The sequence below is a fragment of the Mytilus californianus genome, unplaced genomic scaffold (assembly GCF_021869535.1).
Source record: "Mytilus californianus isolate M0D057914Y unplaced genomic scaffold, xbMytCali1.0.p SCAF_4, whole genome shotgun sequence".
Lineage (NCBI taxonomy): Eukaryota > Metazoa > Mollusca > Bivalvia > Mytilida > Mytilidae > Mytilus > Mytilus californianus.
In genome coordinates, this window is record NW_026262690.1 from 113,923,540 (window position 1) to 113,950,438 (window position 26,899).

Genomic DNA, 26,899 nt, shown 5'->3' on the forward strand with positions numbered 1-26,899 from the left:
TACGTACAAAATAGTTCCCAACGAAGCAATTAACATGCATGGACTCGTTATAATGTATCAGCATTTTTAGCGTATTTTAGACTAGACGCCAGATAATTACCCATCGAGATAACCTTCGAAGATAGCTGATAGTCAATTGATACGAGGTAAACATAAATAAGAATAGACAGACAAGCATGTGGAATTGTGTAATTACCATTTTCCAGGTCTGTTTAATTTAATATCATATTATTGAAAAAAATGTAAATCATCGTTTTACCTATATATGAGTTCTTGTGGTCCGCATCAGTCAAAGATTTTTTCCGGTGGCTCCGTTTTCACTTTTAAATGTTGAAATTCTTACCATTTTGACAATAACCGAACATGCTAAGCGCAAACGTAACCTATTTTAATCTAAAGATCAAGTTATGGCTACAGGAATAATGATTCAAATAGGGTTGAATTATAAACTTGCAAGTCAATAATACAACTTGCGATGTGTTCGATCTTATTTTGACCAAATTGGACCAAACTGACTGCTTATAGCGAAATTTTATTTCAATATGAAGCTGCTTCAATAAATGTTTGAAACAAAACAAAAAAAATCATATTTTGATGTTTTGAAAGTATTTGAACAGATCTAAACAAGTAATATAAGAAAACATTTACAGTTAGCGATATTTTCGAACTAAGATGTCACTTAAAACTCAACATACGATAAGGTTTTGGAACTTTGCTTAATATTTGACCAATGAAAACCAAATTGATGTAGTTCTTTTAGATATTTGTACATTGTACGACAGTTGACACATAAAATTAATTCAGAGGACTAATTATTATGGTATCGGAAATCTACACATAAACTTTATAACATATCAATTTAGCTGACAGTCAACAGCAGGCACTTTTACTTTGAATGGCATAATATATTAATATTAGATTTTAATTATGGTATCCACAAAAAAAGGGAGGGAGATACCATGGGGACATTAAAAACTTACAAATCGAAGAAAAAATGACAACGTCATGGTGCAGGAATTGAAAAAAAAAATGCACTTTGCTGCTGTTTTAAGGTCGTTTTTGGTCATTACTAAATATGAATATTTACGTTGAAATTTGGTCTGTAGTGATATTTCTTTCGGAAAACCGAAAATGAAAGTACATTATCTCCCTTTTTCACTGTTTCCGTTAAAATTTTGTTTCCAAGAGTCCAAACAAGATATACTAAAGTGAAAGTCGTGTGTATTTTAAAGATAACTTTAGGCAATGTTTTCTTTATATACAAATTGTATATGAAAATACACAGTATAAAATAGTAATTCCAAAACGAAATTACAGATTTGATCTCGATTGAAAGTAAAGTGAAAGTGAAAGTTGCATTTATGGAAGTTCCATTTGCATGTTTAAAATTTTGAAAAATCACGACGTGGCGTACTAGATATTTTCAGAGGTTAGCATTTCCTTTTTTCATGGATCAACCAGGTGGACAAAGAGCTTATGAGCACCAAGAGGCTGGTTCTTGGAGAGGACGCGGGGACAGAAATCAAAGAGGTGGTTATAGAGGTAGAGGATATGATGGAGGTGGTGGTACAGGTAGAGGATATGATAGAGGTGGTAATAGACAATACAACAGAGGTAATGATAGACAAAGTAATCAATGGAATAAAAGAGACAATTACAGACAGGACAACAGACAGTATAATCAGGAAGAAAAACCACAAAGAAGTGGATTTGGTAAACCCTCTTACCACCAGGGACCAAATGTACAACAACAGGAGGATATGACACAAGGTCAAAACAATTTCAATGATAGGGCAAGACCTAAAGACAAGAATCATGATGATCATATGAGAGATCCTAGCCCAGACAGACAAGACAGATCGAGGCCAAAAGACAAAAATGATGAGGATCATACCAGGGATCCAAGTCCAGATAGAAGCCTACCTGAACATTGCGTAAAGGAGAATCCTAGTTCATCTACTGATGCTACAACCCAAAACCAGTCACAGCAAGTCCAAAATACAGTGGCATCAGATTCCCAAGGAATGAACATAAACCAGCAAGGTTTTGATAATCGAAATATGGAAATGGATGCACAACAAGGCCAAGGACAAGTTTTCTACAATAAAAACCAACGTGGACAAGATTACAGACATCAACATAACAATGGAGGTAGAGGGCAACAACAACAGGGCTATTATGAAAAATGGGACAACTCTCAGGGTCAAGGAAGAGATCACCAGCATCAGAGATATAACAGAAATCAAGATGGCTTTCAAAATCAAGAGAGAGGTCAACAGCATCGGAGGTATGATGATAGAAGAGATGGTTATGGTAGAGGTCAACGATATCAAGGTCATTCTGATTACAATGATAGTTACCAGCAAGGTCAAGGATATAATAGAGGTGGATATCAGCAAAATGATGACAGGAGACAGCAAAGATCAAGGGTAATGTTTTGTTGTAATTTCTAAAAATATGTTTATATGACTTTATTTACTGCAGTCTGACACAGTCATTTCAGTAATTTTTTTTTAATTTGAAGTTTTTACACACCCTGTAATGTTGGCATCAAGGACTTAGAAAACAAATCTTAACTAGCTTTTACTCACACACACTGCTCACACAACAAAAAGGGTCATATACAGCACACACACATTTATATATAATTTATTAAAGGGGCATTAGCTGTCAAATTCATGTTCACCGTTTTGAATTGTCATATTTGACTTATAACATACTAAAACGTATATCCAAATTTAAAAAAAAGTCTAAAATAAACAATTTACGATGCATAAACACGATAGTATGTGTCCGTATTTCGTGTGTATTTTAGTCTAGACGCCATCTAATTTACCATCGGGGTGACCTTCCGAAGACTGCTGATAGTCAAATAACCTGATATAAACATAAACTTAGATATAAATAGATAGCAACCTCGTGCAATTGTGTTTTTCTAAGTTTGTTTGATTTCATATTATAGGTTCTAACAACATGTTAATAATCGTTTTTACCTGAACAAGAATGAGTTTTAGTATATCAAATCAGTCGACCAAATTGTTTACCATTGTTCCACTTCCAATGTTGACATTCATTTCCTTTTCACAGCTGAACACACCTAGTTCATGCTAACCCATCTCTAGCTAAAGGGTTCAGTTTAAGTTGACATGAATACGGATTTAATGAGGTCAATTTATTCACTTGCAAGTGAATAATTCATTAGCGATATTTCTTTGCTTATTTTGACAAAACTGAACCAAACTGGCTGCTTAAAGCGAATTATTATTTCACTATTTCTCTTTCATCAATGATTGAACAAAAATAATCATATTTTATTTTTTTCTATATCTCGAAGCTAATGCCTCTTTAAATAACAATATAAAAGTCTGAGATCAAAGGCTTTGGTGAAATTTGTCATTTAGATAAAAATCATATCTCACAAGATGCTGGTCATTTGAATTTCACGGCTCCAATATTCATATGTGGTGCAAACATTTTAAGCAATAACTGCCTAGAAAATTTTTTTTACAAAGAAATTCATTTTCTTTTATATTATTTATGTATATATGTTAGATACATTATATCTTTAATTTGAAGGAAAACGTAGACAATATAATATTTTAGTTTTATATGTTATATATGAATATCAATATTATTTCACAAACATTTTTTACCCAATTCTTATAGGGAGAAAAATCAGACTTCCAGCTATCAAAATCACTATCATACATACTGAGACATGGTGCAGAAAGACAAGGATATAAAATGATGCCAGGTAGGTTTATGTTTCGCTTGTTTTCAGACGATAAAAATGAAAGTTCACATGTCTGACCATCTTTAGGATTTCCTTAAGATCAAAAGTTACTTACATGTACATGTATTACATACATGAATAAAATATTTGAATCATAATAAAGATTGACTTTGACAAAACATCCAAAAGCTAGCTAAGATGATGAATGGGTGATAGTTGTTACTCACTTATGGTAGATAGATGGGTTTTACTCATTACTCAAGGCCATCTTGGCATGTAGTTGTTTACATTCTTGTTCTTTGGTCTTTGGTAGACAGTTGTCTCATTAGTAATCATACCACATCTGCTTTTTAGTATACTGTTAAGCAGAAGATACAATTTAGCATGGATTTACCATTAAACAACCTAAGTTTTCTGGAGAATAATTACATTGACTTACCTTACATCATGGATATCTATTTTTTTTAGGGGCCTCGGTGGCTGGGTGGTCTAAGTAGTTACTACTGTAATCACTAGCCAGTCAACACTGAGGTTGTGAGTTCGAACCCCGCTCGTGCGGGTGCACTCGACTGCAATCTTAATTGACTAGGATTGTCAGTTTTCCTATCGAAGGTCGGTGGTTTTTTCTCCAGGCACTCCAGCTTCCTCCACCAATAAAAACTGGCCACCACGAAATAGCCCAAAAGCGGTGCTTAAAAGTGGCATTAAAACACCAAAAATCAAAATCAAATCTATTTTTTTTATCGAAATTTGAAAAAATGAACATTTGTTGATACCTGTATCTTGGCATTGCACAAGGTCATAAATTTCTCTGACTGTTTATGACGTCTTTACACTAAATCCATTGGATGTTGGATGTGTACTGATTGATAATTTAGTCTTAGATGCATGATTTTTTTATTAGTTGTTATTGGCTTTGAACTAGCTGTCAGTAACTGCGAGTACTCTCAGATCTGTACTTAGTGTCTTTTTGTTGTTGGGATGTACAAGTACCTGGCCACGTCCACTCTGTGTTTTTGTTAGATGTATTTCTATTTGTATCCATCTGATGAGTTGAGCCTTTTTCAACTGATATTTATAGTTCGTTCTTAGGTTGTACTGTTACACCACTGTCCCAGGTTAGGGGGAGGGTTGGGATCCCACTAACATGTTTAACCCCGCCACATTCTGTATGTATGTGTCTGTTCCAAGTCCGTAGCCTGTAATTCAGTGGTTGTCATTTGTTGCTGTGTTACATATTTTTTGTACATAAATTAGGCCGTTAGTTTTCTCGTTTGAATTGTTTTACATTTGTCATTTCAGGGCCTTTTATAGCTGACTTTGCGGTATGGGCTTTGCTCATTGTTGACCGTACAGTGACCTATAGTTGTTAATTTCTGTGTCATTTGGTCTCTTGTAAATAGTTGTCTCATTGGCAATCATACCACATCTTCTTTTTTATATTTAACTTTCTCCAGGAAATTTTATTGTATATTTAATTTAGTTACTATCAACTGTTAACTACCGTAAATTGGGTTTTTTTGGTTGTAGTTTTATTTTGGTTTATTTGGTGCCTCCAATGAAAGTGCCAAAATTAAACACACGAAAATAAAGCAAACACTAAAAAATGAAACGCCAAAATCGTGTACCGTTACGACAATATCGTAATATTAATTGTTGGGGAAAATATTTTATGTTATTATATCTTCCGTATATTTCCTTCAATTCTATACATAGCCAAATCTGCAAATAAAGAATTGGTATAATTTGACAACACTATATAATTTTTACTTTTAATTGTCAATCTTCTGAAATTGTTAAGAAAACACAACATGAATTTTTATTCACACATGTCATACATATGCCAGGCTATTGCTGATTAGACGCCGTTATTGGTAATTAGAATACCAAAACTCCTGGTAATCCTTTATCTTCAATTAATTAACATGTACTGCCAGAGGCATAAAGATTTAAAATTTAAATCCTTGATTGTCAATAGATTAACATGTACTGCAATAGAGATTATTAAAATTTATTTCATATGATATTTGTAAAAAATAAATAATCTATTTAAAAAATAATTTTTTTGTTTAAGATTTTATTTCATATTTTCTTTCAGCTTTAAACCACGATATACCGAATTATTTGCAATTGCATCCATATCCGATTCCTTCATTAACTTAACTTTGTCGTGTTTCTAGTTTGAGAAATTCAATGATATATCGTCAATAAACGGGAAAATAAAGGCAAATATGAATGAGCTTGCTCACTACTGTTGTTCCAAAATTAAACATATCAATTGGACAAAGCACCAAAATTACACACACCAAAATAAAACACATGCCTTTCGAGAGAAAGCCGCCAAAATATCCAGACGTCAAAATTTCCCAATTTACGGTATTACGATTACAGGAATTTATGCATACAAATTGTGCTTTCACAATTTTTGCAATAATAAAAACATCACAAAAATTTCTGAATTTACAGTACCTTAAAATTATTTTGAGAAAGAATATTTGTACCATGATCATTCATTTACAAAGTGTGTAGATGGTATCCTTGAATAGATTTCAAACCATACAGAGGTGTTTGCAAAAACCATATCCTTTTAAATTGCAAAATGATAGAGAAAAATAAATAAAAGTAGAATGAAGTATGGAGCAACTATCATTTTTTCCGAAGGAATGATATTTAATTGCATAAAACAGTCAACTGCTTTTCAATAAATTTAATGCAAACATATCATGTGTGTGATGTTGTTATTGGTATATGGGCGATGGATAACAAACTAAATTTGTTCTGTTTATATTTATATCCCTAAGTATGTAAAGTGTAATGTACATCTTAATATTTAAGACTTCTGTTGAAAGCTATTTAAATGAATAGATAATTCTGCACTATAAAGTGTTGTTTTTAAGGTGGCTTTCTTTATGTGGAAGATATTCTGAAAAAGCAAAACAATCTACGTGACTATGACCTTGAAGATGTACAAAGAATTGTAGAAACAAACGACAAGCAGAGATTTCATATGGAACCAGATAAAGAAACAGGAAAAATGAAAATCAGAGCGAACCAAGGTCATACTATTGAAGTAAGTAATCAGAGCAAACCAAGGTCATACCTTTGAAGTAAGTAATCAGAGCAAACCAAGGTCATACCTTTGAAGTCAGTAATCAGAACAAACCAAGGTCATACCTTTGAAGTAAGTAATCAGAGCAAACCAAGGTGATACCTTTGAAGTAAGTAATCAGAGCGAATCAAGGTCATACTATTGAAGTAAGTAATCAGAGCAAACCAAGGTCATACCTTTGAATTAAGTAATTAGAGCAAACCAAGGTGATACCTTTGAAGTAAGTAATCAGAGCAAACCAAGGTCATACTATTGAAGTAAGTAATCAGAGCAAACCAGGGACATACTATTGAAGTAAGTAATCAGAGCAAACCAAGGTCATACTATTGAAGTAAGTAATCAGAGCAAACCAAGGTCATGCCTTTGAAGTAAGTAATCAGAGCAAACCAAGAACATGCCTTTGAAGTAAGTAATCAGAGCAAACCAAGGTCATGCCTTTGAAGTCAGTAATCAGAGCAAACCAAGGGCATACTATTGAAGTAAGTAATCAGAGCAAACCAAGGCCATACTATTGAAGTAAGTAATCAGAGCAAACCAAGGACATACTATTGAAGTAAGTAATCAGAGCAAACCAAGGACATACTATTGAAGTAAGTAATCAGAGCAAACCAAGGTCATACCTTTGAAGTAAGTAATCAGAGCAAACCAAGGCCGTACTATTGAAGTAAGTAATCAGAACAAACCAAGTTCATGCCTTTGAAGTAAGTAATCAGAGCAAACCAAGGACATACTATTGAAGTAAGTAATCAGAGCAAACCAAGGTCATACTATTGAAGTAAGTAATCAGAACAAACCAAGGTCATGCCTTTGAAGTAAGTAATCAGAGCAAACCAAGGTCATACTATTGAAGTAAGTAATCAGAACAAACCAAGAACATGCCTTTGAAGTAAGTAATCAGAGCAAACCAAGGTCATACCTTTGAAGTAAGTATAAACCAAAGACATACTATTGAAGTAAGTTATCAACAAACATGCCATGAAAGTTTTATGGAAAACATCAACCTAGTGTTTGTTAACTGCCTAAATGCTCTGATTTCTTAAAAACACTTTGATAACAACACAGCTCCCCAAAAACCAATATAGTAGCACCCCTGAGAACATTACTTTTTCAAAAACATCAATAAAGATATTTTGATTCTACATTGTAACTGTTGAAACTGTGTGTATATAACATGACTTTAGTATCATTTATTTGACTCTTTATATGATATAAATGGTAGAATAAGTTGATCTTTGATTCTTTTTTACTGGGTATTACACAGAACATTTTGAGTTCTGTTAGTAACTCTTTCTTTTGCATGACATCATCAGGCAAGATCCCATTTCTATGTTGTTATACTGGTAGTAACAAAATTTGATGTAGGCACTAAATTAAAAAAAAAAAAATAAACATTGAAAAAGTAAGAACAAGATTTAGTACTTTTTAACATAAAAAATTAACACTGAATATTAGCTAAATTACTCTCCATTAGTATATTGTTATTAAAATGAGCACCTTTGCAAACCATAAGGCTGTTGAGATGTCAAATGGGGAGATATTATTACAACAAAATATGATTTAAGTATCCTGAGAAAGCTTACATAGACTTACCATTTTTACCATTATACTTTTGTTTGTTTCCAGGAAAATCTATCAATGTTTATTTATCTTTTTCAGGTAGAGGATCTTGAATTAAAACCATTATTATCTGCAAATGAAGTTTCTATGGTTATCCATGGAACTTACTATACTTCTTGGGAGAAAATCAAACACACAGTAAGCTGATTAACTTCATCATTCTTGTCTTTGCTATTACTTCCAAAAAGTTGTATGTTTTTGAAACGATTGAAACAATGGTTCCAACAGCATCTTACCTAGAATACAGATAAAAAACCTCTTCAATACTTCTCTCCACTCGGTTTTTGCAACAACAGTCCAACACAAATGCTATTATTTCACTGAAATGACAAAATACATCAGAAATATTTTATTTCTAATTACTGGCAATCTATTATTTCATTTTCCTATTTCAAAGTTTTGAGATTTGCCAGTGGTTCTTGTATTGTAGTAACCATCTTTTCACATGATCTAAGTGGTCAAAGTAGTTCATCTGCTGTAGCACTAGCCAGTTAAACACTGAGGTTATGAGTTCCAACCCTGCACAGGGCATGTGCATTTGACTTCAATCTTAATTGACTAGGAGTGCCAGTTTTCCAGCTGAAGGTTGATGGTTCTCTCGCCCGACAACAGACCCCCACATAATAGCCAATAGTGCTGAAAGTGGCTTTAAACACCAAATAATTAATCAGTAATTCACATGAATCTAAATGATCAATAAAACTATTACAGGGATTAACTAGGATGTCAATCAAACTGTTTATATTCCATGAAAGTCAGATTAAAAGACTGAACCATAGTAAACTCGACAGACAGTACTTTTTCAAAGGCAAATTTTTATATTCCACTGAACATATAACTGAAAGTTGATTTAACTTTTGTAGGGATTAAGTAGAATGGGGAGAAACCATATCCACTTTGCTGCAGGAGAACCAGGAGAAAATGGAGTCATTAGTGGTAAGTCTTTGGATTAATTACAGTCAATTTATTGATACAGAAGAATTATCTTTTGACAAAGGCATGCTGGTACAATATACATCAATTCAGAAAAAATGTGTTGAATAAAAAATATTGGATAGGACCTTTTACTGCTGTTTAAATTTTTTGACCTTAATCCTTGTATGTAGTTTATTTTGACCACATTTTGTTTAGTTTAAGGACTTATCCTTGATTTCTTTTAACCTATACTTCTAAGCTGAAGTCAATAACTTTTTTACAATTTTTTATTAAAAACTTAAGTAAATGATGTCCATCAATGCCAATGGCCAATAAATGGGATAAGATGTATACACAAACAAAAGGTAAAATATACATCAAAAATTTTTACAACATCAACATTTTTTTTAAAGTAAATACAACAAACAGTATATAATTCAGATGATAAACATCCTTCTTCAGAATCAGTAGACAGTAGACAGATTTTTTGTGCATCAAATTTTTCATTAACCATATATTTTTTTACAGGTATGAGACAATCATGTGAAGTAATGATATTTATTAACCTACAGCAGGCTTTGGAAGGTAAGAGATCATCCAGGGTTCATTATAGGATTAAAAACATTTTTCTAGAGGCAAGTGATGTGTAAACTGGCCAGAATAACTCACAAACTAAAAAAAAAAGTCCAAAGGAATTTTCTGTTTTGAGTCAGTGGCTGAGCTAACACATCAGTAACCTCTAGAAAAAATGTGTTTAATGCTTATAATTCTCAACCCAAACATTTGTACTTTTTTCTTTCAAATTCTACGTTCTTGGAATCCAAGGATTCCATTTAGACGTATCCTGCATTAGAATATATCATAGTAAAATTTGTATAGTGTAAAGATAGGTTAAGAAAGTAATTTCAGCAACATGGTCCTTAAATGTTGCAGTAAACCAAGAAAAAAATGTTTAAAGTACCAATCACATTCAAGTATTGTAGATATGTAAATCATACAAGAATTATTTCAGAAAGTCAAAAATGTTTCTGGAATCTAGTTACTTTGAACTTTGAAATTTATTGGGATGTTTTAATTATTGTTAGAAATTTAGCTGTCATTACCTTCTGAGAGTGTTGGTTTAGTTAAAAGCAAGGTTCATATTCATATGTTAAAACTTTCTCGTCCTGATATGCATGTAATATCTGCAACTGGACGTTAAACATCAATCCATCATTATTAGCATTAGATCAAACTAAAATTTACAGTCTTTAGGCATAACTCTAAAGTGGTTAAAATCTAATTTAAAGATTATGATTTCACATGAATTTAAGTTCTAGTAACAACAATAAATGAGATGTTAGAGGCAGAAATTATTAAGTCGAAGGGGACTTAAGGTTTGCACTCCGTCTGTCTGTCTGTCTGTCTATCCGTCAGTCCGGCAAATCAGTTTTCCACAATTTTTGTCTTTGTGCTTGAAGATATTGATTTGATGTTTGGTGTATTGTTTAATCATGACAAGTTACAGATCAAGTCCGAATTTTGTTGCAGTCTAATGATTTTGTGCAGAGTTATGGTCCTTGGACTTAGAAAATTCACTCAAATAATCAATTTTCCACATTTTTTTTCGTCATGCTTGAAGATATTGACTTGATATTTGTTATAAAGTTAACACCATGACAAGATATAGATCAAGTTAGCATTTTGTTCCAGTACAATGAATTTTTAACCGGTAGGGGACTATGTATTGCTAGGCAATACTCACAGAATGCTTGTTCTGATTTAAAATGTGTAAAATTCACTTTTAATAGATAATCAGTGTGGAAAGGAGTAGAGCCAGTAACCCCAATAAACAGCCCTGAAAAGGTTTTTTTTTAACTTCCATTATTTGAGTAAATCTAAACTGTATGTAAAGCTAAATGTATTATTTTTTTAAAGTATCATAAGAAAAATTGTTTATTTGCTCAAAATATTATTAAAATACTGGTACTGGCCAGAAATAGAAATATATTTCATTTTACTCAATTTTTCTAGAAATTTTTCACCTTTTTCAACCTTATTTCATGATTTCATATGTGGGGCCAGCTCTTGCCCATTGAAATTTTGGTTGAAAAGTGAAGAATATGGTATATAAAGAATATTTCAGCAAAAATATTTGTGGACACGGGGTGGTGCCACTGTTCATTTTTCAGAAAACTGTCATAAATTTTGCTAAATTATGCCAAATTCTGGTTTTAACAGAATTCTATATTTTTTACGTCACAAATACATCACTTATGACGCAATTGGTTAAAATCTTCATGTACTGAAACAAATGAACATTTTAACATATACTTTCATCAAGTTTTCCCAACTTTATCGTTTTAAAATTTTTCATTTTTTAGGGCCAAAACTATGTGTTAGTGAATGATACATTATACATTGAACATGGAATTACATGTACCAATTATAAGCATTTTGTCCAATAGATTGTTAACTTATGTTTCTGTTTCAAATGATTGATTCTGTCAATTAAATTTTAAAGAACAATTTATCTATTTTAGATGGATTCAAGTTTTTCCGGTCAGCCAACAATGTAATACTTTGTGCTGGAAATGAAGATGGAGTTATCCCCCCTAAATACTTTGTAGATGCAGTTCAGAGATATCCAAGTGAGTGATTTAATAATTTAGTCTCTGTTATTCAATGGTTCTATAAAAATTATTTTAAGCTGGCTGAATTTTGTGTTTTCTAAAGCATAGAAATGTGAAAAGTCAATGGTAAGTGATACCTAAAAATGGTTAATTATCTCGCCCAACTTTGTAGGTCCTTGGCATTTTAGCCATTGTCATGTGTCTTTATGGATAATTTTACTAATCAAAGGTAGAATTTTTTCTATGTACATTTTTATTGGCAAGAAAAATGTTTACAGCTTTTTATTTCCAATAATTGTTTCAATTCACAAATTTTTTATCTCAATCAGTCTTCATCTTAGCGACTTTTTTGAATGCCTATAGATTAAGGAACACTTTGCAACAAAAACGTTGATAGTATCTCTTTCCATTTCAAACTTTTTAATATCTTTTCAGAAAAGTATTGAAAAATTAAAAATTTTTAATATTGCATATGAAAATTGAATTTGTGTCAATATTTTAAGGAAAAATCAATAAGAGATCTTTTTTGTATCGTTGCCCTTAAGTTAGTTACAAATTTGCTTAAAATTTGATTGTAAAAATCCAAATAATTCAATATAGCAATCAATTTTCAATCAAATAGGGAATAATATTTTTTTTACACAATTTTAGAAAAATATCAGTTGTTGAAATCAAATTGCCCAAGCAAAACTCCATTAAATCTAATGTACAGAAACATGAGAAACCTCAATTATGCTGTTTCACTGAAACAGTTTTCTATTCGAAAGCTAACAATTTTGACCCCCATCCATCCCCCCCCCCCCACCCCCCCCAAAGAAAAATAAATTTACCACTTGCTTGAGAAATGATGATATGATAAGGATCAATACTGTGACATTTTAATTTTAATGAAGATCACATTTCTGTTTCATACTCGTAGAAAACATGAAGTCCATACAGTGACCTCTAGTTGCTTACATCTATGTCATTTGGTCTCTAGTTGAGAGTTGTCTCATTGGCAATCATACCACACCAGCAAGTAGCAAAAATATTCTTTCAAAATTGTACAATAGAAAGGCACTGACTCAAAACTATATATTTTGATTTTTTTCATTAGGACAGAGATTAGAGTTTGATAAGACTGTACAAGTAGTAAAAGTACCTATTGGTGGTGCAAGTTTGGTACAGGATGGAAAAGGAAAGAAGAAGAAAAACAAGAAAAGCAAAGGAGATAGGGAGAAAGAAGATGGAACAGAAACACAGAAAAAGAAAGATAAGACAGAAATAGACGAGACTGCTGTGGAAGATACTGCACAAATGTTTAATGAAAAGATGGAAGTGGATGCACCAACTGGATCTAAGGTTCTGAATGTTGATATGTCAACGAAGTCTGAGGCTCTGAATGTGAATGCAGCAATTGGATCTGGGGCTCTGGGTAAACTCAAAGATGATTATCCAAACACTCCTCCTGATAACTGGGATGAGGATAAGTTTGTTGATGCTGTACAGGATCAGGAACCGGAGGAGGAATATGTGGATGCTCAGGGATCTGGTCCTGATGTTATTGTGGAATCTAGTAAGTGTGCTGGGACTCAATCAATATGTAGATATAAAGTAGTGTTGTCAATGGTTAATCGGTTAACCGTTTAAGCGTCGGAAGGACAGAATATCAAATACCAAAAACGCTAACCGGTTAACCGATCTTTTTCCAATTTTAATAGATTTGATATAAATGTGTATTGAAAGCATTAAATACCTTTTGTTCAATTCTAAAATGATCGTCATGGTAATTAATTTGGCAGATCAATATCCAGTATTTTGATTACTATTGTTAACCTTGAAAACATAAAATTAATTAGCACAAAGACAACTTGTCTATGAGCTCGGGGCAAGATCTTAAATAAACATAATCAGCATACATGTATTTTGAACAGTTGTAAGCCGATTAAATTTTACGATTTACTTATTTTTTTCATTTCTTATTTAATATTATGTAGACCTACATCTAAATATGCCACCTCCATCGTCCAAGGCTTTGTCATACTTTAAACGAAATACAGACTAAAAAATGGTGAAATGCAAATCAATGTGAATGTAACTAATGCATTCTGGGTCGCCAAACCATCTCAAATTGAACACTCCACATTATCCTCTGAGACATCAGAGAAAATGAAACAATCAACATTGTCAATTTGACGAAATCAAGAAGATTTTTATCTTCTCAATATGAAGACATTTTAAATGTCATAGTTAATACAGTAGTATTTGATTAAAAGTAAAACTTCATTAGGAATGCTCAAAGCTAAACTTATAATGCGCAAGAATAAACTTCAAGTTATCCTATCATAAAAACCCACATTTGTAGGGTACTATAAATAAGGCCTTTACACATCACCTGAACAGTAATGAACTACTGGTTAACCGGTTAATCGGTCGAAAGATTATCTGAGTAACCGGTTAGGCAAAACTGTTTCGATTTGACAACACTAATATAAAGACATATTTAGTATTTGTATCATTAAGGTCCTAGCAAAATAGATACCTACAGTAATTTTGGATTTTTATGCCCAAACTATGACAGTAGAGTAACTGTATTTGCGAGTTTATGTCTGTCAGTCTGTCTGCCCATCAACTTGAAACTTAGTACACGTATCTTTATGATGTGAATATCTAAAAAATAAATGCCAAATAAGGGTTTAGACCCAGATTTGTGGTTCACTGGACATGGAAATGTGATAGTGTTACCTGATTCTTTAATACTGATCTCAATGATTATGTGTTCCAAAGTATCTAATTTTATCATGTTTTTTATTAACTTGTACTTGATAATTATTTTTGTAGTAATAACTTTCTGATTAATATGTAATAAAATTGAGAATGGAAATGGGGAATGTGTCAAAGAGACAACAACCCAACCATAGAGCAGACAACAGCCGAAGGCCACCAATGGGTCTTCAATGTAGCGAGAAACTGTTTTAATATCTTACTGGATTTCTCACATGTAGGGCCTCCTAATGTTTCAACTATTTTAATATCTTACTGGATTTCTCACATGTAGGGCCTCCTAATGTTTCAAAACATTCATATCATTGTAACAAGTGTTATTTTTGTCTCATCTCAAAGAAGTTGTGGAGGCAAGAATTTGGTGTGCTGTTTCTGGCATCTGGCAATGGTCATTGACAATTGTTTATGTTTGTGTATAGATCATTTTAAGGGTAACAATTTATGGAAGGTCATTGATATGGTATGCAATCTTTTAGCATTCCGACATCTTATTTCAATGTAGATTATTCAACTTTTATTTACTTTAATCTAAAAAAAGTTCAATATTAAGTGCATTGTACTATCTACATTACAAACAGACATATCTCTATTATATGTGAACAGTTTATTCATCTTATACATTAGATGAAGCAATTTATATTTTTTTTATTTTCAACTTTATATAGATGAAGAAATAATCACAATAGATGAACCTGAAAATAGTGTCAGTGCTGTAGACTATCTGATGGAGAAAGACATGGTGGCTGTTCATGTTGAAACATCGGATGATGGCTTACAGAGAATTAGTTGTGTAACTGAAGATAAATCTTATATCTTTGAAGTAGAAAACAATCCTTACTTAATGACATCTGGCAAAGTGGCAGAATTTTTCAATTGGATCCCTGAACCAAAAGGACCATTCAAAGTGAGGTTTTATACCCTTATTTCTGTTTTATGTTTGAAGTATAAGATGTGGTTCAATTTTACAGGTGCTGTTTTTTGTTGTTGAACCTGCAACATTTATGTCACGAAAGAGAGACATAGCAATCCTAGATTTCTTTGGTAGCATCAACATTTAGGTTCAGAGTGTGGTTAAAGTTTTTGCCTCACCTTGACTGAGTCAAAAAGCAATACATAGGTATGCTGTGTCCGGTGGGGATGGAGGCAGTGTCAACAATGTATGAGTTTGTGATGAGGTCAGTTTATGTGGAACCACTAGTGGTAGGTCATTGATATTTAGTATGCAGTTGTAAAAGCATTGGCACATCCCATTTCCATGGAGATTATTTTGCCCCACCCACTCAGTCATGGTCTATTGACTTTGAAACTTCTGCTTAGTTTACATGTAGTAGTTTGCGATTAGGTCAGTTTACGGGGAACCATTAGTGGTTGGTCTTTGATATTTAGGATGCAGTTGTAATAGCATTGGCACATCCCATTTCCATGGTGATTATTTAGTCCCATCCCCTCAGTCATGGTCTATTGACTTTGAAACTTTTGCTTAGTTTACATTTAGTAGTTTGTGATTAGGTCAGTTTACAGGGAACCACAACATTTGGTAGGTCAGTGATATTTGGTATGCAAATGTATTAGCATTGGCACATCTCATTTCCATGGAGATTGTTTGGCCCTGTACCTACAGTCATGGTTTATTGATTTTGAATATTTTGCATAACTTTCAGTATTGCTATTTTGATTTTATCATTTGCATTTTACTATCAAAATAACAAAAGGCAAGACATATCTCTTTGTTAACAATTTATTTAAACATCAATAACTTAGTGAAACCTTTATGAAATTTTATGAAATTTTGACAGAAGCTTTTTTTATTTAAAATGACCAAAAGCCAGTATCCAGTAAATTTTTTAAATAGTCATTTCATTTTTCCGTATTTTTCTGATAAATGGACTTGATTTTTTTGCAGTAAACAAGTAGATACAATCTGGGGTTAAAGTTTGTTACAATTCAATAACTTTGTCAACCCTTCATAGAATTATTTTAAGAAAAAAAACTCTGTAAATGGCATTTAATTTAGGTATACTGACACCATCATATCTTTTCAGGTGTTTCATGGACTAGATTCCAAGACTTGTGCTGTTTTTTTTGACAAATATGACATCATACTGGATGGAACTAAAATATATGATCTCAAGGTTTGTCCTTTATTTTCTTTATCTGTAATCATATTCCTTATTCTAATGCAATATATATGTAACAATTTTGTTCATTGGCTAAAATTTGCCTTCAAATCCACAATTGACACGCCTGGAGCCACCATATTTAAATAGTGTGGATTCATTATAATTTGTGGTATACCAATTTTCAAGGATTTCTTGGTATAGGTTAACCAAGAATTTAAAGTTCAACAAAGTACATGTTTTCTATAGCTTCTTGTATACAGAATTTCGGCAAAACCACCAAATCAAATATCCACGAAAAATTGGTACCCACAAAAATAAAAGGTTCTTAATGCTTAGAAAATTTCATAAAAATCTGAAAGACCTTCCAATAATGTATAGTTTGCCTTTAATGAGTATTATTGTTATGAATTTCTGTACCGCAAAAATGTATATCTGATCTCCGACTAGGAAATAATGAATCCTTCAATTTTACTTGTGATCTCTTTGTAAATTAGAAGAATTGTTAAATCATCGAAGACAAAAAAACAAATAAATTCAAGTAACGTAATAGGTGAGACAAGGGTCATTCTTATATTTATTTTGAGGATTTTGATTGGCTGTCATTCACAAATGCATCATTTCTTTATTTCTATATATTTTAGAAATACATGTTGAAGAATTGAACATGCAAATTGATTAACATTAATTAAGACTTGATATATCTTGTAAATTTTTGCAGATTGCCTATGATATGATGAAGGAAGGAAGTTTTGGTGATATGGATAAATTGAAGAAGACTGGATTCAGTCCTGACTGTATCCCTGTAGAAAAAGATAATGTTACTGCTGTGTGTTTGCCCTACCTAAAGGCTTATAAGTATTTCTCAAAGTAAGTCTATCCTTGTTCTGTTTCCTTTTAAATTTGATGCGTTTTATTTTATCAGTCAAAATTGTTTTTCATTTTATATTAGAGCTTAAATCAGGCCGTTAGTTTTCTCTCTTTTTATAACCTGCATTATTGAAGGCAGAAGCAGATTTAGTAACCGCTCAACTCCTTCCGTCCGTCTGTCCAAAAGAAAACTTTTGTTAAAAATTTTCTTGGCTGCTATAAAAGGGAATGATTTGATATTTCGTTTGCAGCTTTATAATGCTGAGTTGTAGCAAGTAAGCAATTTTTACATCTGCCATGTATCCACTTCCTGTTTGCCCATAGTTTGAAATTTTACAACACTCATTGTACAAGGAAAATTTTCATCAAAGTTTTCTTGGCACCAATGAAAGGGAATGATCAGTTACATATTACCTTAATCAATTGCATGCAGCAATGCCAGTCCAGACCTGGTATTGGTCTTGTTCTTGTTTTACATTTTGTTATCTGAGATATTATGTAGATTACATTCTCTTATGGCTGTGGCCTGTTATCTATTTCAAGCATGAAGAAATATTTCTTGTATCACATTGAACAGAGTATGATATCATTAAAAGAGACTCAAAAGATATGTGATAAATCAGGCTGTTAGTTTCACTATTTATATATTGTTTCTCATTTTGGTACCCAGGGCATTTTATAGATTTCTATGTGGTATGGGTTTTCATTGTTGAAGGCTGTATAACTTTTGATTGTTTATATCCTTGTCCTTTGGTCTTTTGGCAGATAGATGTCCTATTGGCAATCATACCATGTCTCATTTTTAACAGGATTTTCAAAAAGGAAAAATCAGTTATTGATTTGGGGATGTACGGGGGGCTGCCAAACAGTGTCCGTTCATTATTAAACTGATATTTTACAGGAATTTATTGATTCTGATGATTAAAATGAATAGTGTCTTTTAAAATAATTGAACATGTTTCAACCTTAAGGGCATTACTATACAGTTACAGGGGAGTTAATAATGTTGCTAATGTAAAATGTCATTTTTTCGTGATGTCCAAATGTGACAGATTTGGATATATTTTCCCACTGATTTAGATAATTAGCTTTAAAACCAGTATATTGAATTTGATCCCTGTTTTATTTAATGACTTGGTTTAATTACATAGGAAGATTACTGGTATAATTTTTTTTAAAGGGGCACTAGCTACGAGATATATAAACATTTTAAATTATGATTTTTTTTGTTCAATCATTAATGAAAGTGAAATAGTGAAATAATAATTCGCTTTTAGCAGCCAGTATGGTTCAATTTTGTCAAAATAAGCTAAGAAACATTGATGATGAATTATTCACTTTTAAGTGAATAATTTAACTTCATTGAATCCGTATTCATGTGAACTTCAATTTAACCCCTTGGCTGAGATGGATAATGCATGAATAGTGCGTGTAAAGTTATTTAAAAGAAAAGAATGTCAACATTGAAAGTAAAACAAAGGTAAATCATTTGATTGACTGATTCGATCCACAAAAAAATCATTTGTATACAGGTAAAAACGATGATTAACATATATTTTTAATCTATAAAATGAAATTAAACAGACCTCGAAAAATCCAATTGCACGATTTCGATATCTATTTATATCTATATTTATGTTTATATCGCTTATATGGTCATCAGAGGTTGTCAGAGGTCCACTCAATTGTTTATTTTAGACTTTTTATAATTTGGATAAATGTTTTACATTGTTATAAATCAAATATGAGAATTTGAGTCAAATCGGTGAACACGAATTTGACAGCTAGTGCCCCTTTAAATAAGATAAATATACAGCAAGAAATGCAGGTTATTTTTTCTAAAATCATGAAAATTTGATAAAAAAAAAATATTTATAAAGAATAGTTACACAATTTAGAGCATAGTATGATAAGAAGATATTCTAAATGTTTTCACAAAAAAATGCTTGTGTGAATATATTTTGAAACAAAAAAAATAGATTTTCTGCCCAAAAAGTGGTAATAATGTCCAACAACCTAAATTTTGAGAAAATATCTGAAATGTTGTGCCCATGTTGATCTCCAAAAGAAGCACATGAAGGTTTATTTTTTATAACATATTTAAATTGATCAGGAAAAGAATAGCGTGAATGCAAGTGTACTTCACAACCGGTTAGTGTTGAAGACCCATTGGTGGCCTTGGGCTGTTTTCTGCTCTTTGGTCAGGTTGTTTTCTCTTTGCCGTATTCCCTGTTTCAATTCCCAATTTTAAATGCTTGTCAAAAAATCACTTTAAAATCAAAACTGTATTGTATGTCCTTGGCAATTTTGTAAATTTCAGCAGTCCTTAGTTATCAGTGGTAATACATGTATGTACTACCATTGTTTTTGCCTTTCAGCACTTTATCTTTAAATTGTTCAGAATTTATCTTTGTTTCGAATATAAGAAATACCTGGCTTGAATAAAGTTTTATCCTATGCAGTACTTCAGTGAAAATTGCACTCAATTTTTCATTGTATATAAGAAAGTAAACAAGGCTATTTCTCAACTTTGTTTTTGGTGTTTACTATCATTAGTAACTAGGTCACTGCATGTTTCAAAAATATTTCAAAGGTACACCGAATAAAAATAGGAAAGTGCCAGAAAAAACTCAAGATTTGTTTCTCAGAAAAGTTTTTTTTTTCTGCAATGAAACCAGTTGTGTATTACACCTCATATTTGCATGGGTAGAATTTAAAAATATAGTTCCTAAAAATTGGCATATTTAAGACTTTGAAAAAATTATCTTTTCATTTTCTGTTCGGTTTTATAATTCTGAAAAGCTTTAACTAAAAACTTTAGCTGTGACTGTTTTCAAATCATTTGTTATTTTCTGTCTTCTCATTTTCCAATCACATTGCAGGGATATAGGGATATTCCTGGTATGCAATGGTACATTTTATGCTGTTGGATTAGCATACCTTTTCTTTAGTTAACTTTTTATGCCCCACCTACGATAGAAGAGGGCATTATGTTTTACGGTCTGTGCTTCCGTCTGTTCGTCCTTACATCTGTCCTGCTTCAGGTTAAAGTTTTTGGTCAAGTTTTTGATGAAGTTGAAGTCCAATCAACTTGAAACTTAGTACACATGTTCCCTATGATATGATCTTTCCAATTTTAATGCCAAATTAGAGTTTTGACCCAAATTTCACGGTCCACTGAACATAGAAAATGATAGTGCGAGTGGGGCATCCGTGTACTATGGACACATTCTTGTTTATATTTGCTCTCATCTCCTTTTATTCAAAAACGCTTAACCCTTAATTTCTATTTGTATTTCAGGGAAGTGAATAGGGAATTGAAAGATTACAAGAAATACCTGTTTAAAATGGTCAATGCTAAAATTGAAAAAGATGATATGAAAAAGCTAAAAGAAAGAAAGAAGAAGGAGTCAAAAGCTGCTAATAAATCACAGAGCTCTAACCAAGGACAAACAAATAAGTCACAGAGCAATAACCAAGGGCAAACACCTAAGTCAAAGAAACAAAAAAAAAAATAAATGATGATTACCAGAAAATCTAGGCAAACAAACTGAGAAAAATTAATTATTTACTGTGAATTTAAAAATTACTGTGTACATATATTATTGTTTTTTTTTGTTAACGGACAAACATGTCAAATTAGTGCCAATTTTTAAAATGTATTACACACAAATATAGAATTCTAATTAATGCAATGCTAGTCGCATAGCTTTTCTTGCAGTAATAAAACATCATAAAATTTATGAATTTATAATATTTGTTGCTGTTTTCTTGAAGAGTATTAAAAAGGTTGATTTTTTTTTAAATACAGTGCTGTAACCTAAGTGCTTTTACATAAAAAAAAGTACCCGGTATTTAGAAACTGCTTTATCCATAGTGTTTACATGAAAATCACAAGGCTTGCATGAAAATAAAGTGCTGTGAATATAGTGCTTACATGAAAAACAGATCCATACTACTTCTAACTGGAAGTTTACGAAATTGATCTCTTGTCATTAAGAGCATATTTATAATAGTTACGGGGAGATAATCCAGACATTTTGCTTTATTTTATACCATTAGTATAAATATGTTAGGAAATACTTAAATTTCAATTGTTTTTAGATTAGAAGTATGCTGTTTGTAGATATTAAAACTTATATGCAATACTTACACATTATGGATTCATATCTAAAGTAGTATTTTTTCCTTTTATTCATTGATGTTTTCCCTTAAAAGAGGCTTATGTCTAAAATGTATTAAAAATTTTATCAACTTTGCCGAAATAAGATAAGGCTATTTAGTTCCATAAAACAATGCTATTTTAGTTTTTAAATGTTTCCGTTAAATATATTTCAATGCCATTAAATGATTATAAATTGAGATCTTTGAAATCCTACCATGGAATCATCACATATTAAAAAAAAAAAAAAATACATCAGTGGCGGATCCAGAGGGGGGGTTCTGGGGGTTGGAACGATCAATGCATTTGAATGGGGACATATAGTTGGAACCCCCCCTTTATCCTGGGTTGGGAACCCCCCCTTTTAAAAATGGCTGGATCCGCCCCTGTACATGTAGCCTGTATATAGTCATTTTTGTGATATCATAGAATGCATATCTTTCCTAGTCTCAGTTTTCTTGAAAGCAATGTTCAAGATCCATGTTCATTATAAAAATATTTCAGTATCACATTTATAACAACTACTACTAGTAATTTCTGTGGTGTTATACTGTTTGATAGACTTTGAAGAAGGAGTAAAAAGATATGTTTGCTGGATGTAATACAAAAGTTAAATGCTGAGAAAAAAAATTGATGGAAAACTGCAATGCTTAGGAACTTGAGTGGTAATTCTTCAACTTGTTACTCATTTTTATAGAAAAATATACATTTGGCAGCTCTTATGTATTACATAGCCAGCAATTGAGTGAAGAAGGCATATACGTTTTATAATTCGTTTATAATTGCATTAGTTTAGTACAAAGCATAGAAATATTGTTATTATGTAAAATGCAGTCATGCTGATAGATTGATTTAAGTTTCCTTTGAGTATCTTTGTATGTTTGTGAGAGTTATCATGAATTTTAAATGTTGATTTCTTGCACATATTAAAATCACAGATAATAGTAAAGTTACTGACCTTGGATATGTAAATTATGCATGTTTTAATGAACCATAAAATCACAAAAAGTTTAAAAATACAGATAATAGTAAAGTTACTGACCTTGGATATGTAAATTATGCATGTTTTAATGAACCATAAAATCACAAAAAGTTTAAAATTACAGATAATAGTAAAGTTCACAATAATTTCATTCCAAGATAATTATAATCCTTTGACATTAAATTAGTGAGTTGAATTGTTTATAGTTTGAAAAGGTTGTATTAAAACCCAAATCATGTAAGTGTTTACCAGTTTTCTGGCTAATTAGGAAAATTCTATTTCAATTTCAAATCAACTGATTAAAAAATTTCAGATGTAATTGCTATGAAAAATATGAGGGTCAGTCACCCGATGCTAAAAGTTTCACCAGAACAAATGCTTAAATGACTTTAGGTAAGATAAAAGTATGTGTCCATAGGACACCATGCCCCACTCCATGTTGATGAAACTCTTAAATCTGGATCGAAACCGTCATGGGCAGATATTTTTAAAGTTTACATTATAATAAATGTTTATGATTTGGCCAAAACTTTGTGATTAACAACGATAAACCAAAACTTAACATATTACGGGACAGACAGAAAGACTGATACACAGACCAGAAAACATAATGCTCTCCTGCTATCTTAGGCTGAGCATAAAAACAATCATATCAAACTGACAATTCCAAGAGATATAGGTGACACTTTTATGAGTTTGGATAATTTATTATTTGTTATAGTACATGTATTATGCTTCAAATGTGATTTCATTGTTGGTGTTGTGTTATATTCATCAACATTTTTGTATAATTCTTGCTCATTTTTTGCTTCTCGTTGGAAATAGTTAAGTTTAAAAAAAAAAAAAAAAAAACAGTTTGTCATTACTATTTTCATAGTGGGAACTAATCAGACACTCTAGTATAATCTAAGACATAAGACTTTTTGTAGCTGAGATATAGGGAAAATATGAAATAAAACCATTGCAGCGAGGCATGCTTCTAGAAATTTGCAAAAAAATATTATTCCGTACAAAATATTCCAAGTAAAAATTTATTAGTAATTTTTTTTACCTTCTTTACTGAATGAAATCACTTCATTTGTTTTTATATCATTAGTGTTTTAGTGCAATGGTAGCAATATAACATTTGAAATTCATAGTATTCTAATATTTTGTTGTAGAATAGGCAACTAACACTGTTCAAATTTGAAGGAATGCCAGTCCTCATGCCTCGATTTAATTTCATGAATATCAATTCAGAAAAAAAACCTTTTTCCATTGAATTCAATTTGTGACCATCAGTTAAGGGATTGATGATTGTAAATATACAAAATTTCCTTTTGATTGAGTTCTATTTGTGACCACCAAACTAGAGATTGATGCTTGTAAATAAACAAACACATTACATCCTTGTCATAAAAAGATATAATTATTTAAACTTATGTGCAGAAGGAGATATTAAAATTGTTCAGATAATGTTATAAATGTGTCTTGGGCTGCATCCATGCTGAAACTTAAACAAATTTCTAAACATTAAGTAAAAATTATCAACTTGTAAATTTTGAAAACTCTTGAAGCTGTTAAATCAATTTTAAATGTAGAATTGAGCACATTTCAAACATTTTTTTTAAATTTTTGTCTCACCTGTGTGGAAGCAACCTCAGGAGTGCTGTTTTTGGTGTTGAAGGTGCAAACAAACGATAAAGTTTGTGAAAAAGGGTACTTAGACCAAACATAAAAAATCTGTATTAATAGTTTGTAATTACAAAGATGTAAACATTCAAACTTGAGAACACAAAACATGTTACACATGGGCAGTGTGAATGCAGCCTTAGCTTAAATTTATTAATGTTTGGCATTTTAAATGATTGTTATATTTAAAATAGAATTACATTTGTAGTTTTGTGATTAGATGTGTTTTAAACATGTCTAAATCATTGTTAATTATAAGAGAGTTTTCTACTTTCTACTTTCTACTTTTGATGATTAGTTGTTTATTAAAACATGTATTTAATGAGGTTTTATAGCTTAATAAAAATTTCCTACAAAAGTATGAAGTTATTGTTTGAACTACTATGGACTATTTTTTTTCGTGGGTACCAGTTTTAGTGGATTGAGGAAATTTTCGTGGCTATTTGATTTCATGGTTTTGTCAAATTTCTCCTATAAAAATTTAGTACATGTACTTCTTTGAACATCTGAATTCATGGTTCAGCTATATCCACGAAATCCACAAAAATTGGGATTCCACAAATAATAATGAATCCATATTAATTGATGGATGTCAGTAATTGCAATTTTATACATTTAATTATACCATGGTTGAGGATGAAACACACAAACTCCTGTACTTCCCTTGAGTCTGGTGAGCCAAGTGAAAATAAAAAGAATCTTGAATCACTTAAAGTAAAACAAATCCATTAATTCCCAGTGTTAGCTCCCATAAAGTTTTTAAGGACCTGATAAGAACAAAATTTTTACATACATATGCTAGGTAAAGACACCATGTGGGGTTATAGAGATTTTGTGAGTGTCCGCTGGTTAAAAAATATGGATTGATGGATGGATTTTCTGGTTTGCAGATGAGCATAAAAGCTGCTTGAAAGAGTTCAAGGCCTCCTAATAAACGATTTGTCATTAGGTTGCTGTTTCTGTTTAATTAATTCATGACCTTTTTAGCTCACCTGACCCAAAGGACCAAGTGAGCTTTTCTCATCACTTGGCATCCTTTGGTAAACTTTTACAAAAATCTTCTCCTCTGAAACTACTGGGCCAAATTTGTCCAAAGTTGGCCACAATCGTTATTAGGGTATCTAGTTTAAAAAATGTGTCCAATGACCCTGCCTGCCAACCAAGATCGCCGACATGGCTTAGAATAGAACATAGGGGTTAAATGCAAGTTTTGTCTATTACTTTGAAAACCATTATAAATAGAGAAAATCTGACAAGAGCAAACATATTTGGAATGTTGAGCTCTACCAATTGTTCACATATGTCTAAACTGTCAGACGACTTCTTATGAGAGTTATTGCCCTTAAATGACAAATTTTACCATTTTTTTTTATTTTTGCCTATTATCTTGAAAATTATAACAGATTAGGAGAAACTTTGAAATGCAAAAATAATCAGCCAAACAAGTTCTACAAATAATTCCACATGGTCGAAATCGTCAGTCGACTCCTTATTAGAGTTATTGCCCTTTGATGACGATTTTTACCATTTTTTTGCGTTTTTGCCTTATATCTTAAAAATTATAATAACAAGAAGAGCGACACCGGCTCTTTAGAGCCTCTACTTTAGACTGGGGGCAATTAGAGCTACACATATTGTATACACCTGTCACTAGTCTGAAATTACTTATTTCTAATGTTTGGTTACTGTCTCATTTATGTATAAAATAAAATCACAAAAATACTGAACTCCGAGGAAAATTCAAAACGGAAAGTCCCTAATCAAATGGCAAAATCAAATGATAAAACTCATCAAACGAATGGACAACAACTGTCATATTTATGTATACCCTTCATTTCCCTGTATTCATAACAATATTAAAAGGGGAAATGATAAAAATCTCAGTCAAGATGAACAACACATGAACAAAACACATACTAGTATGTAAAGTAACTTAAAAAGACAAAATAGCAAATACATACAACTAAAGCTTTAGAAATCATCAAAACTAAAAGTGATATCTGGTACTCTGGAAGGTTAGGAATATCCTGCTTCACACAAATGAACATTCCATCCATTATTCATGATAAGTTTGGTTAAATTTGACCTAGTGGCTTCATAGAGTGAAAATGTGACCTTCCGCAGACTTTTAATGAAAACTATGTACTATCAATGCCACCATGTTTTCCACTCAATCAATAGTAAATAAGCATCATATATAGAAGGTCTCCCAAGCATCAATCCTGTAAAGTTTCATATTTTTTGTATTGATCCCAATTAAATGAGGGCTCTTCTATATATTACTGTAAATTTAGAAATTATTGCGAGGTTTTTATAAATGGGAGGAATGCGCAATAATGAATGCATGC

General features: G+C 31.7%; 1 protein-coding gene across 1 annotated transcript; it reads left to right on the forward strand.

The window, feature by feature from the left end:
- The first annotated feature begins 1,167 nt into the window (after positions 1–1,167).
- On the forward strand, positions 1,168–24,912 carry LOC127699109 (uncharacterized). Its single transcript, XM_052202849.1, has 12 exons — positions 1,168–2,429; positions 3,667–3,754; positions 6,631–6,803; positions 8,499–8,597; positions 9,323–9,395; positions 9,903–9,959; positions 11,897–12,004; positions 13,083–13,541; positions 15,415–15,653; positions 16,792–16,881; positions 17,588–17,736; positions 21,038–24,912. The coding sequence occupies exons 1-12, from the start codon at positions 1,449–1,451 to the stop codon at positions 21,252–21,254; spliced, it is 2,733 nt and encodes a 910-aa protein (XP_052058809.1). The 5' UTR covers positions 1,168–1,448; the 3' UTR covers positions 21,255–24,912.
- Positions 24,913–26,899: the final 1,987 nt, after the last annotated feature.